This window comes from Salminus brasiliensis, chromosome 6 (assembly GCF_030463535.1).
Source record: "Salminus brasiliensis chromosome 6, fSalBra1.hap2, whole genome shotgun sequence".
Lineage (NCBI taxonomy): Eukaryota > Metazoa > Chordata > Actinopteri > Characiformes > Bryconidae > Salminus > Salminus brasiliensis.
Genome location: NC_132883.1, coordinates 10,515,167 through 10,532,658, shown reverse-complemented (window position 1 = coordinate 10,532,658; position 17,492 = coordinate 10,515,167). Strand labels below are relative to the sequence as shown.

General features: G+C 38.2%; 1 protein-coding gene across 1 annotated transcript; it reads left to right on the top strand.

Moving 5' to 3' along the window:
• Window positions 1–7,432: 7,432 nt before the first annotated feature.
• LOC140557288 (thyrotropin-releasing hormone receptor) lies at window positions 7,433–15,886 on the top strand. The gene is made up of 3 exons (XM_072681587.1): window positions 7,433–7,531; window positions 7,889–8,773; window positions 10,533–15,886. The coding sequence occupies exons 2-3, from the start codon at window positions 7,985–7,987 to the stop codon at window positions 10,953–10,955; spliced, it is 1,212 nt and encodes a 403-aa protein (XP_072537688.1). The 5' UTR covers window positions 7,433–7,531; window positions 7,889–7,984; the 3' UTR covers window positions 10,956–15,886.
• Window positions 15,887–17,492: the final 1,606 nt, after the last annotated feature.

The window sequence follows — 17,492 nt, the reverse complement described above, 5'->3', positions numbered from 1 at the left end:
CAATATGATACGATTTTTGCTAATATTTTTACCATACACAGCTGTTACATACATGCACACTAGACGCATAGCAATTCTATTTTATGATGAAAACAATTTTAAATGTTTCTGAAGAAAAAATTCAATTATATTTACAATATTGTGTTAAAATATCTGTATCTAGTTTTAATCAGTGTTAAAATCATCTAACAGAAGTATCATCTAACATCTAACAAACACAAATAGATTTAGCTCTTATAAATTAACATTACATTTTGCAACACCTGCTACAAAATAAATTAGTTCATAATTAATTTATTCATGAATGAAAAGTCATTTGAGTGTCGGTGTATGCAAAATAAATCTCACTTTGCCCTCCATTTTCCTCTGATATTCTGCACCCAGATGCTTAATTACATCTTAATACCCTTAGCTAGAACCCATGTTGAGTTGCCACCACTATGGAATATGGTTAGATTTACACTCATGAGCACAATTCATGACTTCCAGGAATTACTTTTATCCAGATTAGACTTATCCACTGGAAATCCCAACATGTTCAATTATATGTAACTTTCAAATTAAGTTGGTGTTTAATCTCAATTGTTAGGCCAATTATCTGCAGGCCTATCCAATGAGACAGCTAGCTTGGTTATTTCTACCTACCACAGAGGAATCCTAATCGGACAATTTTCCATTACATTTTGAATGTTTGAATGCTTTTTAAATTAATCTAAGAACTTTAAATCTCAATATGTTCATTTTGTTTCCAACTAAAATGTCATAATGAAATGATTGTATTCACTACAGCACAGCTGTGTAGTTGTGCTCCAAAGCACAACACATCAAAAGCATATATTAAATAACAAGTAACAATTAACAATTAACTATATATTTTAGGATTTCTCAGAAATCATTAAGATTTCTCTGAAGGCCTAGAGGGCCTTTAATGAACCTATTAAATGACCTACAAGTCATTTTGTGCAAATCTAATGTAATGTTTTCAAATCATTTTATGCTAGCCTTTATTAGTTGTGGTTGTCACTTTTGTGCCTTTATGCATTTTGACAGCTTCAGTCCCAAACCACAAAGTAATTATCCATAGTCAAATAATCACAGAACGAGCTAAAACTCACTAAACAGCCAAATAGGCAAGCATCAGCTAAGACCAGCAGCAAAGCATGTCTGGGCTTAGGATGTGCCTGTGCTAACATATTGTATGTTCTAAGATCTCTGGGTGTATTAGAGTCTATAATAAAGTTTACATGGTTGATTTATTTCCTGAGTGTTGCATCACATTGCTAGTGTCCACATAGTTAGTGTTTCATGATAGATTCTGGATGACTGCATACTGTTAACATTTTTTGTGTATTTGCAATCTTGTTCCAAATTCAGACAGTTTAAAAGTTTAGTGAAAGTCTGGAACAGTTCTGTTACAGATGAACAATTACCTGTTCAAAAATGGCATTGTAATATTTTGGTATTGTCATTTTGTCCATATATTCAAATAAAGACAAAATAAAATGTTTATATAAAGTACATATAAATTCACATGAAACTATTTGGTGTTCTTATGAAGAAAATCTCTTGTCTACTAAATTATATATACCACTGCTACTGGAACAAGACCATATGTCCAAAAAGGGAGCCTCACAGGGAAAGAATAAATCTTACATTTTTAAAGTTAATGTAAAAAGACTATAAAATGGAAATGATTTTATTCCAATTTCTGGCCTTTTGATCATTTACACGTTTAAACAAACAGCTTAAAAAGGTCTAAAAAGGTCAATTGGTTTATGCTAGTTTAGTGGTCTAGGTTTGGTCTGGTTTGCTGGTGTATGTGGGTTTTCTAGCAGGGCAGTGTAAAGTGCAGCTGTCTTTTTTAGATTATGTAAGAAAGTAAAAAACATCAAAATGCAATTATAGTAGATTTAATTCTGTCAGAGAGGATATATAAGATATTATTTTAATAATAATAATAGTATTAGTATTAGGAGGACTGTGAAGAGCATCCTGAGCAGCTGCATCATTGCTTGGTTTGGGAATTTCAATGCCTTAGACCGCAAGACCCTACAGCGAATAGTGAGGACAGCTGAGAAGATCATAGAGGTCTCTCTCCCCTCACAACGTGCTGCACCCATAAGGTCATCAGCATTGTGAAGGACCCCACTCATTCCTCACATGGACATTTTTGCACTGCTGCCGTCTTGCAGAGGTTACAGGAGCATTTTTGCAATAGCTGTGTCCCGCAACTCATAGCATGTTAATCTGTCTGCATCTTATTTACGTATTCAATACGTTTCTGACTCAGTACCTGCTGTGTTTCATGTGCGTTATAAGCTGCCTGCATATAATGTCATGGCATGTTAAATATCTATGCATATTATACTCCCAACCATATTGTGATATTGATTTATGGTATTATTGTATTGTTTTTTTTTCCATGCCGCACCTTTGATCTGGAATAAATTTCATTCCACTGTGTACTTGTACGGAGCTAAAATAACAATAAAAGCCTCTTGACTTGACTTGACTGGCACTAAAATATCACACAGAAACACACCTGTACACTCGTTTACCAGCAGATAGAAAGATATAGACAACAGCGCGTCCAGCATTCAGCTAATCATACAGCAGTGCTAGCTCATCTACATGGTTTCAATAACCATTGTTCTGACTTCTACATTTGTGTAGATCTCCACATTGAGGAGGGGTTCCTCCCCATTCATATTTCAACCAGTGGCCGGTCTCCTCCTCCTTATAACGTCTTTGATCTCACAAACACAAGCTTGATTTCTGTTTTTGTGTATCCTGATTACACTGCGCCATATTCCGTTACCCAACCCTGAATTCAGGTCTAAGAATTCTGAGAATTTACTTATGACTGTAGTACATAGGTAGATATCTGCAATCTTCATCTTAGTAAGGAATGAAAGAGTAAGTGGATGAAGGGTGTACCAGAACTTTTCCATATACTTTCAAGACTCTAAGCATGAGGTTAGTTTCAGTGAGATACATAACTGACATAAAACTCCTAGAGAATGGAGGATGTCTGTGATGAGGTGATTAGATCTGCTCGTAGATCTGTGCTATGCTATTTGCCCTGAGATCTGTTTCATAGTTCCTGGGATTAGGATGTATTTAAATGTTAAAAAAAACTTGATCTGTAAAGGAAACAAACTTCCAAAGAAAGCATATTAAAATTGGAATTGCAAATGTTGGCAGATAGGATGTGACTCATCTAACATTTCAGAAGGCAACAACAAAGCATGAAATATAATTTTAAAAAGTGTCAGGCTTATTAATTTGAATAATTGACTTATTTATTATGTTAATTGGATGTAGTGTGAAAAATCTAAAATAATAAAAGCTCTCAAATCATGTTTTTCTACAGTCTTAAAAAGAAAAGTGCTACAAAAGATTCTTTGAGTGATGCCATAGAAGGACCACATTGGATTCTCTATAGAAACATGTTTGTAAGTGTGAAGAACCTTCATTTGATGTAAAGCTTCTTTAGCCCCTAAAAACCTCTCTATTACAAATATGGTTCTTAAGGGAACCAAATATGGTTCTTCACTCTTTATTTTAAAGAGTGAAGAGCTTCTGGATGGTTCTCTGAATGCAAGGAAAGCACATTTGAAACTTCTGTTTAATTTCTTTACATTTGAAATGTTTGGAAGCAATTGCGTTCCAAGCCTCTGTTCCAGAGTAATCCTATTTCTGGATTAGTGGTCGAGGGATAGTGACGCATGAGCGGGAAAGTGATCAGAGAAGGCTGACAAAAGGTACACGGAAAGGCCAGTGGGACCTTTTCAAACACCCACGGCCAAACAAATGAAAGGATCTTGTGGAGTAGCACAACACAAACAACCCACACAGCAACAAATGAGTGTTGGTCCCAAATTACGACAGCAATTTAGTGCCCAGCAGCAGAGACACCCAAAAAATTAGAGCAAGATTGTTTGTCAGAGCAAGAGTTCAGCAGACAGAAACACAGAGAGTCAGAGGAAAGTAGAAGAAGCAGAGAAATGAAGACAAAGAGAAGTAATAGTGCAGGAGAGAACGAGAGGGTGGAGAGAGAGAGAGAGAGAGAGAGAGAGAGAGAGAGAGAGAGAGAGAGAGAGAGAGAGAGAGAGAGAGAGGCAGACACAAAGCAGAGACAGATTCAGTCAGCTCCAGAAATATTGGCACCCCTCAAGAAAGTGAGCATTAATCAAATATGTGAATATGTGAGCCAGATAACATTGGAACTGCAGCTGGTCAGATTTGAGCTCACTGTCCATACACACTAATGTCATGTTTGGCAGAAACAAAGGTCAAAATGACACCTCATACACAGGGGAAAATATGGTGTTTCTAAATCTTAGGCTGTTTTGCTGCCTTTGGTCCAAGGGCTCTTGTTAAAGTCAGTGGCATAATTAATTGATCATATCTGATCATTTTAGCTGAAAATCTGGTTGCCTCTGCCAGGACGCTGAAACTGGGCCTTGCTGATACAATGGACAAAGACAGGACAATGGCGCAAAGTACACATAAACATCGACAAAGACATGGTTGAAGTAACACAAAAAGAAGGTTTTCCAATTGCCCTCTCAGTCTTCTGGCCTTGAACCCAGATGTAAATCTGTGGTCTTATCTGAAGAGGGCAGTTCACAGGAGAAAACCCAAGAATCTCAATGAGTTTAGCATGGAAGAGTGATCCAAGATCTTTCCACAAGTGTTCTCCAAAAGAAAGGGGAAGAGGAGGCTCCACCAAATACTGAAATCTGGGGTGCCAACATCTTTGAAATCTGCATTTGTTAAGAAACCCTGATTTTGTTCCAAAAATCCTTTTTTGAAAATAAAAGCATTAGTCTTACTCATTTGTTTAAGCCAGACATATCACTCAATGCATATGTTTATTTTAGCTGAATGTATGTTCATTAAGGGTGACCATTATATCCATATTCCATATTTCTGGATTTGACTGTATACAGAATAATGTTTCATCTTTAAGATTATTATTGAATGCCATTTTATACTGATACACTAAGTCACACAGTCACTATGTTTACATTTCATTTATACTCTACTGTGCCTGGTTCAAAAACATGAAGGATGATCTATCTGTGCCTCGAGACTGTAAACACATCAAACCCTGTACCATAATAAAATACAAAATCTTCTACATAATTAAAAGTCTAGAATCTTTGAACACCGTTTCTCAGTTCCTTTCAAAGCGCTACTATAGGGAAGTGATTATGACTGAAATACAACATGCTGTTGATCACTGGTGATAACTGAGACTTCTGAGGGTTTTCTAAGTACCTTTTTATGCAGATGAGCAGAGAATGTGCACAAAAGAGTCAAAACACAGCCAGCCAGTTTAATGCATCTCTGTCTGAAAGCTATCAAAGTGAATTAGTCACTCTGAAAGACCTAGATGAGTTCTTTCTGTTCTGTTTTGGTGAGGATGGAACAGTCACTGATTCGGCTCGCTATAAAGACCAAGACTGGAGACCAGGTTCACTATATTATCAAAGCCTGTCTAGAATGAAAATCATCTCTGATATTTTAAATGAAAATATCCTCAGAAAATACTTTTCTTTCAAATTTATAATGTTATCAGATTAAAGGAGCATTATGTGAGAATTGGCATTTGCAAGCTGAGAGAACTGGTAGCGTAATAACAGGATTTTACACTTTTATGACTCTGGTCACAGAGTTATGCCATTCTCTGGAGCGTTGTCTTGTCCACTTTGCAAGAGTTACACAGTGCAGTTTCAACAATAGTAGCACTACTCTCTAGGGATGTCCTGATCAGATTCAGGCATATGTTAATGGATCAGGTATTGGCTATTTTAATCCCAATCAAATTTTAACCATGGTGTAAAGAGCACCAGCTGGTGCCCTCAAGACGGCATTAGCGGACGTTATTGCCTACCCGGCAGAACTGTGGAGCGTTTTCAGAAGGTAAATAAAAGAGTTTAGAATTCCACTTTTTTTTTAGAGTGGAACATGAAAACAGACCATAATATCTGAAACTTTATAAAACTATAACTGAAATTTTCTTTTTTTCCAGTGGGAGAACCGCACATTTTTTAAATTTTTTATTTTTGCTTTTAAACCAGCACTGAAGAATACATTTGAAATCAAGTGGAGGCTATCGCTAATGCTAATACATACTTGCTATAGAAACCCAAGTCATAGCCCATTTACCCACTATAGACCAGTAGTCAACAAACAACAACAGATATCAGGCCAGAGTGTGTAACAGTTACCGCTGCACACACACACACACACACACAGCCACTTGACTGAAGTGTTGTAAAGAAACTGGAAGCAGAATTGTCAGGGAGGAGAGTCAGACTGTATTATAAGATATTAAAACACTATAAAACTTTTTTTTCTTTTTAAGAAAAGTCTCTATTAATTAAGTCTCTATTAATGAAGCTCAGCTCATTTGATCTAAACTGTGTAGCTGTTTTTATTTATATAAACACAAAGACCAGATTGGTATCGGCTGATACTCAGCATTAAGAGACTTGAATATAATCAGGGGTGCGAAATAACTTGATGGGGACATCCCTGCTACTCTTCCTATGACCGGTTAATGGCGAATCAGCATGATTTTGAAGCTGTTATACTACAAAGTGGTGCTTTAACTATTACACTGTTGTCTCTCTGTATGTCGAATTTTAAGACACTGTGTTGAGCTGCTAGTGAGCAATGTGGGGTAAAAGGGGTGTAGTGAGAAACCCTCCCCCTCTCCTCTGTGAAAAAAATCCATTCTTTTCCACAAAAGCCCTTCTGCACAACTGCATCTTTCACTATATCAGGACATCCTACTGAACCACCACACTACAAATACCACATAAACAAGTAAACAAGTAAAAAAAAAACTATTATAAATGATTGCTTGCTTTGGTTGATTTGGGGTTTGTAATTCAAGAATTTCATTCTTCAAAATATATATCTAATTCCATCCAATTGTTGAAGGAAAATTCATCTACTGCAACTAAGGGATTTCCAAAACAGCTGGAACAAACTACACAATTCTACTTCTTCTTTGCACTCCTAGGTGGTACTAGGACAGTTCAAAAAAGGACAATAAAATAGAATATAATGGAATAAGCACATCAGAAATATGTAGATGATCTACAGGCTTTGTGAGATCGAGCTAAATGTCTGAGATTTCGTTGACTTTATAATAAGGCATGATAATGAGAGGGATTGTTAAGAAAGTGAGACAGAAAAAGGGAAAGGATCGTGACAGAAAAAGAGTGGGAGTGAGAGATCGAGGAACAACTGAGCAGGGGTAAAAAAAAAGGGAGGGGTAGCCATTGGACGATGAGATAGAGAGGCAGAGGGATAGATGAAGAAGAAGGGAGGGAGAAAAAAGGGGGAGCAGAGGCAGTGCTGGCACTCTGCAGCATGCTGCTGCCTCATTAGGAGCTGTACTTCTGTGGAGAGGAACACACTGAGGAACATTACGCTGCTTTGTTTAAGCTCTGACCCAGCACTCAAGACCAGAGGAGCTTAAGTTCTGTCAATCAAAAAGGATGTAGTCATGGTAGGTGTTTGCACTTTTTTTACCTTTTACTTCTTGACGGTTGCTGCAGCACCAAGAGCATCCCATAGAAGATGCTTGAAAGTTGAGGAGTTCTTGTTTATCGTACTATTCTCTCGCATCAGGCTTGTCCAATTTCTCTCACCTCATTTATCTATTTATGGTGAGTTTGTTTGTATGTTAACTGATTTCTTTGGGTGGGGGGTACAAGACAGGATTTCTCAGCTAGCCAGACACCTAGATAAGCCTGTTCAAAAGAAAGACATGACTGGAGCATTGCAGGACTTTAACTTTTGACTTAATCCAACTTATTAGTTCTTAACTGTCTCTGAAATAAGACGCGTTTCTACTCTTTTGCAGGATCTCTGTGGTGTCAACTGATACTGAAAAAAAGATCATCTCCCCAGAGACTCTTCATCAACACTGAAGAAGAAGAAGCCACTGGTTCCTTCAACAATGGAGAATGTTACTCTCAGCAGCATTGTGAACTTCACCAACAGCCAACCTTTGGCTAAGATGCCTGAAAACTCTCTGGAAGTCCAGGTCATCACCATATTCCTCACGCTGCTGATCTGTGGAGTGGGAATAGCCGGCAACGTCATGGTGGTCTTAGTGGTTCTCCGAACCAAACATATGATGACTCCAACCAACTGCTATTTGGTCAGTTTGGCCATTGCAGACCTCATCGTTCTTTTGGCTGCTGGACTGCCCAACATCTCTGAAGTTGTTTCTTCCTGGATCTATGGCTATGCCGGCTGCTTGTGCATCACCTACCTGCAGTACCTGGGCATCAATGTTTCCTCTTGCTCCATCACAGCTTTCACGGTTGAGCGTTATATCGCAATATGCCACTCCATCAAGGCACAGTTCATATGCACAGTGTCCAGAGCGAAAAAGATCATTGCCTGCGTCTGGATTTTCACATCTCTCTACTGCATCATGTGGTTTTTCCTCGTCGATATACATGAGATGGTTTACGCTAATGGGGTCATTGTCCGCTGTGGCTATCGGGTGTCAAGGAACCTCTACATGCCGATTTACTTTTTGGACTTCACATTGTTTTATGTAATTCCCCTTATTGTTGCTACAGTGCTGTATGGACTGATTGCTAGAATATTGTTTATGAACCCATTACCTTCAAATTTGTCAGAAAGAGGAAACGACTCAATCCACCAGGGACGGACAAACAGCACAGTGAAGGTCTCCTGCAAACCGAACAAGGGTGCAGTTTCCTCCAGAAAACAGGTGCATCACTACTTCTCTCTAAATAATCTTGAAGGGATTAAGCTGGAGCAAATATCATTAAATGTCAAAAACTCCTGATGGTTTATAAGGCAAAAGCTCTCTGTTACCTGGTGCCAAGTAACAGCTTTGGTTGGGTATTATTCTCACTAACTTCCCCTTTTTATTATTTTGCACAGATACTATTAAGGGCAATTATTTATTACTCAATTCTAAATGACTCAATTTCCACAAAATAATGGTTGTATTTGGATTCAGTACAGATAATCAGAAGCATACCCTGTGTTCAAGTATAACCTCAAAAAAAATGTAATATTATAATTATAATAATATCAAATTATAATGACCAGTAAATGCAGTCAAAAGCAGACTGTTTCATCAGACAGAAAGAAATTAGAGGATTCTGTGAGGCAAGGGACCATGACATTAAACATGACAGCTGCAATATTCCACCAGAAACTGCTAATAGTGTAGCCCTCTCAGAAGATAGCAGTGTGTCGCAATTGCATTAACTGTTGAGTCTGTCATTATGCTCCTAATTACAGGCAAAACATACCTGTAAGTTAAACATCTCTCAGGTAAACAACACTGTTTTATTCATATAGTAATTCCATTAAGTTAAATATACAAAGAATATCATGTACAATCATATACTAGAAATAAATCTGGAAATATTGATAAATGTATCATATAATGTGGCAGTTCAAACTCTTAAATGCCTTCCATTCCCACCCATGAACACAAAGCATGTTTCTTTATAGAGAGCAATACCACTTTATTAGAGAGACTTGTTGCCTAATCATGCTACCTAAGTACTCAACACAGTGGGCATCAAACTCCCTTGTCTGATGGCTGTGATAGTGTTAACATTTTACCCTAAAAAAGCTTTTGAAAAGTAAAATAAAAAACTACAAACACTTAAAATTCAGCTAGTATCAATTTACTGCTGTGAAAACAGTTGAGTGTAATCTCTGCCTTATTTTTTGTAAAGAGTTCTTGAGAAGTTCTCAGTCACTGCCTGTGTTAGATAAATAGAATCACTGTCTACAGCTGACCTGTTCTATGTATATATTTCTCTAAAGGAGGTTCACCCAAAGCTGTACTCAGCTCACTAAGTCATACTCAATTCTTAACAAAAAAGTCTTCCACTCAAGCAGTTTTACACAGTATACAAATTTACGCATCTGTAATGTCACTTATTCTCCGTTCAAATTCAGTTTATTGGCAGCACGGTGATGGATGCTGAGTGCTGACCAGATTCTGCTATGTTTTGGTAGTCAAACAGATGGACATGGGGTGGAGTAACGGGGCGTTAAGTAAGTAGATGAAGGTGAAGTAATTAGGTGTTGATGAGATAGGGCTGAAGTAATGGGGCGTTGAGTAGTGTCTCACAAAGTGTCTGTCAGTGTAAACACAGACAATGCTCTGGTGCAGAGAGCCAACAGGCTTTCTCAGGCACCTAACACATGTGCTAATGCCAAAATTGACTACTGCGCCTTTAATTACCAGTTCTATAAACTAATCAAACGTATTACAGCACACTTCGCGTTGCTGTAGCTAATCAAAAGAAGGCAGGTTGGACATACCTTAGTAATAATGTATTTACCACAAAGCTGTCTATCCTAACTGTGTAACCGTTGACAAATACAAATTATAAGACACTTGGAATTAATTATGTGCTCTAAATTCAGGCATTTGATCAAAACATGCATTTAGTTGTATTTAGTATCTCAGTGTTGTTGCTGTCCCTATGTCGTTGTAGGTGACTAAGATGCTGGCAGTGGTGGTGGTCTTGTTTGCTCTGCTGTGGATGCCTTATCGCACTCTGGTGGTGGTCAACTCACTGATGAATCCTCCCTACCTCAACACCTGGTTCCTGCTCTTCTGCAGGATGAGCATCTACACCAACAGCGCTATCAACCCCATCATCTACAACGCCATGTCCCAGAAGTTCCGCACAGCTTTCAAGAAGCTTTGCCACTGCAAGAGTGGCTCCAGCAAGGAGAAAGCAGCCAAACACAGCGTCCCCGTCTACTACAGCGTCATCAAAGATTCGTCCCACGAAAGTCCCGAATACGAGACAGAGCAGGAGGATGTTAGTGCGTATAGCGTCTCTGCTAAGAGGGTGAACTTTTCAGACCAGGCTGCAGGAGGGGCCAATGCAGGCATGTTTAGTATTGCTTGAGTCTAGCTTGGAAATGAAGGTGGAACAACCGTGTGGCTTGAATGAGGTGGGGAGAGTTGTCTCAAATTAGTCGCGATTGGGTTGAGGTCGTAAAGATGAGTCCGTGTGAGGAGATAATCACACATCTGCAGTTTTCCATTTCCAGTATTTCAGAGGTGGACATACTTCTTTCTCAAATATATTCATGGTACCATTTCTGAATGCTTAATATAGAAAATGGCTTGCAGATGGCGCTTAGTTTTGAGAGTCAACACCTCAAGCTCTTTTCAGGTTAAGTTTATGGTCATCCTGACAGCTTAAGGGAAGCTTCTCTTTGAGAGGAGGCTTGCAACATTCAGCATCAAGAACTGTGTACAGTTGTGTACACTGTGTTCTCGCAAGTATTTGCGAGCCATCTTCAGCCATGCATTTAGCTCTCCTGCCATTCATCTTCTTATCGCTTCTTCCTGGTCAGGGTTGCGGTAGATCCGGAATCAGTGTGTACAAGGCAGGCATATCCCATGTACAGGGCACCAGTCCGAGTACCACACCAGGGTACCACACACAGCGTTTCACCTCGCCTATTCACTCATGCCTAGAAGCAATGTAGCATAGCCACTTAACCTCCTGTGTTTGCTTTTGGGTGGTGGGAGGAAACCCATGGGGAGGACACAGGGAGACACATACTAAACTCCATACAGACAGAGGACCTAAGCGAAGATCAAACCCATAACCCCAGGCTCCTGGAACTGTTATTACATACATATCAATGGTATGGCTTTAAGGTGTTGGTTCCAGATTGCCACTCTGCGAAATAAAACTTTGGTTCTAGTACCAGTTAGAAATAACAACCTGCATAGCTATAAATGAACATATTAATAGAAAGAGTAAACAGAAGTTATACATTATTGGTTCTAAGGGAAATTGGTCATTTTGCTCCCTATAACTGGGCCCAGTCTGGAAACTCCAGAACTTCAGCTCCACCTGGGGGCAGTTAAGTGGTTAAGACCAGGAGCACCCAGCCAGTAATGAGATTTGAACCCACGACCTTCTGCTAGTTGACTCATCTCCTTTACCTCTAGGTTGGCAGAGAATTGCTTGGATGCAGTCTAAGCCTTGTCAGAGTTGCCTTTAAGAGCAATGCACAGAGAATTACCGTGATGTTAGGTAATTTGTGATGTTACGTTTGAAGCCAAATCATGTTTGTAGAATGTATGTAATTATTTCTGTAGTTCCCATCAGAAGCATTAAGTGAGAAATCATATTTCTCTGCCATGTAGAGCTGTTTGAGCACTTTCCTTTTAGAAAGGCTGAAGCCTTTCTGGTCCTCTCTGTGTAAGTGCTGAAAAGTGGCAGCATTCTTTTTTAAAAGACAATTTCGTCTCCTGCTTGGCCCAGTCGTACCTCTCAGTCATGTTGTATTTGTTAGTTGAAAGAACCATATAAAGGAAATATGTTTTTCTCCCCAAAACAACAAACAGTTTATCATCAATTGTAAGTGGACATTCATAAAATGTTTCCGACAGCTTTCATTTCCATAGCCTACGTCAACAAACTTTGTGAAGTGTTAAATCCATCCATCCATCCAGCTTCTTATCTGCTTCATAATGATGAAAAATCCATAGCAAGTGTCAGAACATAACCTTGAATTTCTACTTACAGTCACGTGAAAAGGTTAGGACACCCCATAAAACCTTTGTCTTTGGACATTAGATCTTCAGTTGAACAATATTGGGAGATGGAGGTAATATAACTGAACATTAAACTGAGGAAAGGCTTTTTAAATATCATTTGCAAAATGTAACTAATAGAAGCGCAATTTTCTCATGAGGAAAAGGTTAGAACACCCCCACATCTATAACTACTTCAAATGCCTAAAATTAGAATCAGGTGTACCACATTAGCTGCAGATGATTAGAGAGGAGAGTCTATCTTATTTAAACCCCAGACATTTACTTTAGTTCTTGCTCTTGTTTGGGAAAGTAAGCGTTATTACAATGGTGAGATCCAAAGACCTTCATGAGGCCTTTAGAAATACATTTTTTAGGGATTTAAAAAGATCTCAGAACACTTAGAGATCAGCCATTCTACTGTCCACTAAATAATTAACAAGCGAAACAACCACCAACATGGCCAGGTTAGGCTGTCCTAACTAACCATACATCTCTAGCTGTGATTTACATGTTTCGAATATTTAAATCTTCTAAATCTTCTGCTGTGGAGATACTAGGATTCTGAAGGTTTTGTCCAGACAGCAACAAAACTCTCTCTTAGCTTCACAGATGAACTGTCTGATAAAGCATTCCTAGTTTTACATAAACAGAAGAGTTAACTGGAATTAATTAGGGATGCTCACCTGGCCTTGATCTGCTCATTCCCTTACATGCTTAAATATGTGTTAAATCGTGAGACTGTAATACACTCTATGTCCACCCCTTTTAAGGAATGCATTCAGCTACTTTAAGTTGCACCCATTGCTGACACAGATGTGCAAATGCACGCACACAGCTTGTCAATTCCCTGGAGAAGTAAATGTGAACCTATTGGCACCATGCCTAATCCCATCCCCCAACATTGAGCTGTGCAGCAGTGGAACTGTGTTTTCTGGAAAAATGGTGCTCCATCCGATACCTGGGGTAGTGATCATCCAACATCCTGACCTCACTAATGCTTTTGAATGCTGAAGATCCTGAAATCCTCACAGCAATGCTCCAAAATCTAGTAGAAAGCCTTCCCTGGAAAGTAGAGACAGTTAATCCAACAAAGGCAGGATAAGCTCTTGTTAATACCCTTATTTGTGGAAGAAATGATGAATGAGCAGGTGTCCCAATACTTTTGTCCATAAAGGGTTGTTCATGTTATGTCACTGATCTACCCTACTAACCCATATTAGTTCCATTAACAGCAAATGTGCCAGTGTTAAAAGGTGTTATGGCAGAATTTGGAAAAGAGAAACATGTCTGTAGCCCCACCTCCCCTCAGTTTGACATCCTAAAAATTTCTTCTTCCCACCTATGCTGTGTGGAAAACTGATGATTCTGTGTGAACAGCAAGTACCTCCAAATGACTGACGAAGATAGAGATGAACTTCGAACAGTCGTTTCTTTAGATGATCTTTACAGTTCATATTGTTGATAATGTAAAAAAAAAAGTATGCAGCCTGGAAATAAGCCAGTTTTCAACTTTATGAAGAAAACATTAACTTATTATCATTAGTATATTAGTATGAGTATGCACTGTTTGGCATCATGAATTGTTTCAAAAATAGCTAAAGTGTGTGTGTGCGTGGGTGTGTGTATGTGTAGTAGTAATAGTAGTAGCAGTAGTAGTGTTGACTCAGTATTGAGAATTATACCACCATGGATAATGGAAATAAAAGTGAACTTTAAAGGTGCCTAAAATGCAGTGTTTCAGTATTTTGACCTGTGTTGGGTTTTTTTTTGTTTGTTTTTTTTGTTTTTTTTATGTATAAATAATACATATGTAACTTAGGTTGGAGTAAAAAACAAATGCAGATTTGATTAGCCTGTTTACAACCCTGTTATGTTGCCTCAGAACATAACACAACATTTATTAATTAATTCATTTATTTATTTATTCATTTGTTTTATTTATTTTTATTTTTCTAGGATGTTCAGTTGAGATCAAAAAATCTCTTGTACACGTGAGACCTGTTTGTCTCGATAAAAAACAAAGAGTTATGAGCTCTGCTTTAAATGGCTGGTTTGCAGCACAGTAATGCATCACAGCTGCATAGCCTAGCCTAGCTTTGTGAATTATTCCTGCATCTTACAAGATGGTGTTACTGTCTTACAAGATGATGTTACCGTTGGTTCCCAGTCAGCACTGTGTGAGGTTAGCTAGCTGAATAGAGTGTAGGAAGATCTGGTAAAGTTAGCTTTTAGCCTAGCACTCGAGCTCTACTCCGTTTTCACAACCCTCACGGCTCTCCCCCCCGGCTGCCATGCGGATAAAGGCCGCTTCTTTTAGTCTGCCGTTCTCCGACTCATGTTTCTTCCAATTGACTTGCGTTAGCTAATGTTTTTAGCCACCCTTCCATATTCTCACACGGTAACTGCTGTGTTAAGTCTCGAAATGCTTACGGGTAAAGGGCATGAAATGACTGCTACATAGATTTTAAGGTTTTGGAAAGGGCCTCTTTGTGCGGCTCAATTTTACTCATGTAGGTTTTGCTTTTGAGGAAGAACACAACAGTGTTTAAGGTTCATGGTATCTCACTTCCATGTACTGAACTCTCATTTTTCAACTATGCCATGACATTCTGGGGCACCTTTTAAGAACTTGGCAGACTTGTTTAATATTTGATGTTTTCAATATGACCATGTTTCCTACTTTAAGGTTGTAACACATGCAGAAACTACTGGGTGAGTAGATGCAACAAATTTCATTTATAACATGAAGATGATTTTTGTATTTTGTATTTTTAAGTATTACGGTGTTCCGAAGGTCATGACCGTTAGAAAGGCAATAAAAATAAGATACCAACTAAATGTTAAAAATGTCATCAACTAATTAAAATATTACATGCAAAGCTGCCCTTTCGGAGATGCTTGGTTTTGGACCGACAGCAAAAATAAGCTAATTTTGTTCTAAACAGACACATCCCTATTGTAGCAGCTGTGCATTCTTATTCATTTGTTGGATTTGAATTTAATGAGCTGAACTTGCTAATGCTAATGTGATGTTAAATGGCTCAGTGTGTGCTGTGTAATGCAAACAAACTGTCAAGAATAGCAGGCTGTGTTCTATGAATATTTATCCTGTACCATGTTCATCAGATTTCAGATTTTTTTTCATATGTAAGATGAAATATGGCACAACACTTGGGAAAGCTGGGATACTACTACACTATTAGAATATGAGTTTTAAATAAAACGGACAGCGCACAGGTATTTCCATTATGAACTTTGTGGCAATTATTGTGGACAACTGGTATGGCCTACTATGACGTTCGTCTTGTAAATATCTTACAGTGATGTGTGAAGTTGTTGTTGTCTTTTCTTTACATGGCGACTTGAATTAAAGTCTCTGAAAAATGTGGTGTGGTCTAGTCTGTGGTCGCTGAGCAACAGAATGGATAGTTCATTTTATCATTGAGATGGGTATGTAAGCAATCTTGAATAAGCACATATTCACTGTCTATATTACATGTGTAGATTAATGCTTGCTTGTTATGAATACATTAGAAATACTTCTCAAACTAGTAACAAGGTATATGTGGCCTCTTAAAGACAACTATATCGTTGCTGTCCTGTAAAAACCTTGTTTTTAACTTGTTGACATTTGACATTTAAATCTGGCAGCTGTTCTTTAATTTGGGGGTAAAATGCATGATGAATGGACCAATAGAAATACTGACCTGAAACAAAATAATTTTACATTGACTTCCATTAAGGTTTTCTTCTTTTCACGTAAGGTTGCTATTTTTTAGTTACTAGGTTTTGCGGAACAGTGATGATATATTAAGGATTTTAATGCATTACACAACCTTTCTAATTCATGGTTTTGAAGAACTGGTCAACACTAAGACATATGAAATTTCCATCTCATTTTGGAAATACTGCAGTTTATTAGACTTTCTGTCTCAAGACAAAAGTATGCAAGCTCTTTCAGAAGTGATACTTTTAATAGCTATCCCCACTTGATAAAGCAAAAGGAATTAGAATTGAACTCAGTATGGACTGGAGGGAGGACGGGGATTAAACAGGGATAAAAATAACAAGACAATAAGTAATTACTGAACTCACCCAAGCTGAAGGAAGTATTCTTACTTGTGCCTAGCACTGCACTTGAATAGGTAACTAATGTCACAATCTTTTTTCCCCTCTCTTTGTTCTTTATAATGAACACTGCTTCTTTTTTCATCCTTAACAAGGCTGCATTTCTCTCTGGTCTTTCTTTAGCACACTTTGCATGACGCAAGGGCACAGCTCCGAAGTGTACTGAGGCCATTTAATTGTCCACAGCAAGTGTTAACACTGTTAACCCTGGTAACATATGCCCTGTAAGGCCTTCTAGAATTAAAGATGAAGCAAATCTATGCTTAAGTGGTGTAAAAACAGCCCAAAAAACTTTTTTGGGCTTTTGTTTTCCTGAATTCAGTCAGTGTATGACATCCAACCTCTCCACAATAGCTTGTGATTGCTTTGTAGATCAAACATGCAACATGCAAAAATAATGAGAATTTATTCTGAATGTACTTTTCCAACTAAAGTAGGCAGAAACTTTAACAACTAAATATAATAACAAGTCTCAATTTTTATTTAGCTTTTTAACAGCTTCCATTATTTTCTGGAGACTCAATTCCAGGGTTTCTGCAGACATCTCCACACCCACATCTCCAGAGAGCATTTTCTGCTTCCCATGATCCAAGTAAACACCTTCAGTGATGTTGAGGTCTGGACTCTGGGTTGGTTAGTCTATTGTTCTGAGAACATCAGCAGCTCCTTACTTTGATCTGAAGATGTTCTTCTTTCCTTTGTGTTTTTTTTCTCAGTAAGAGCTTCTGGACCACCTCCATATCTTTGAGTCACCTTT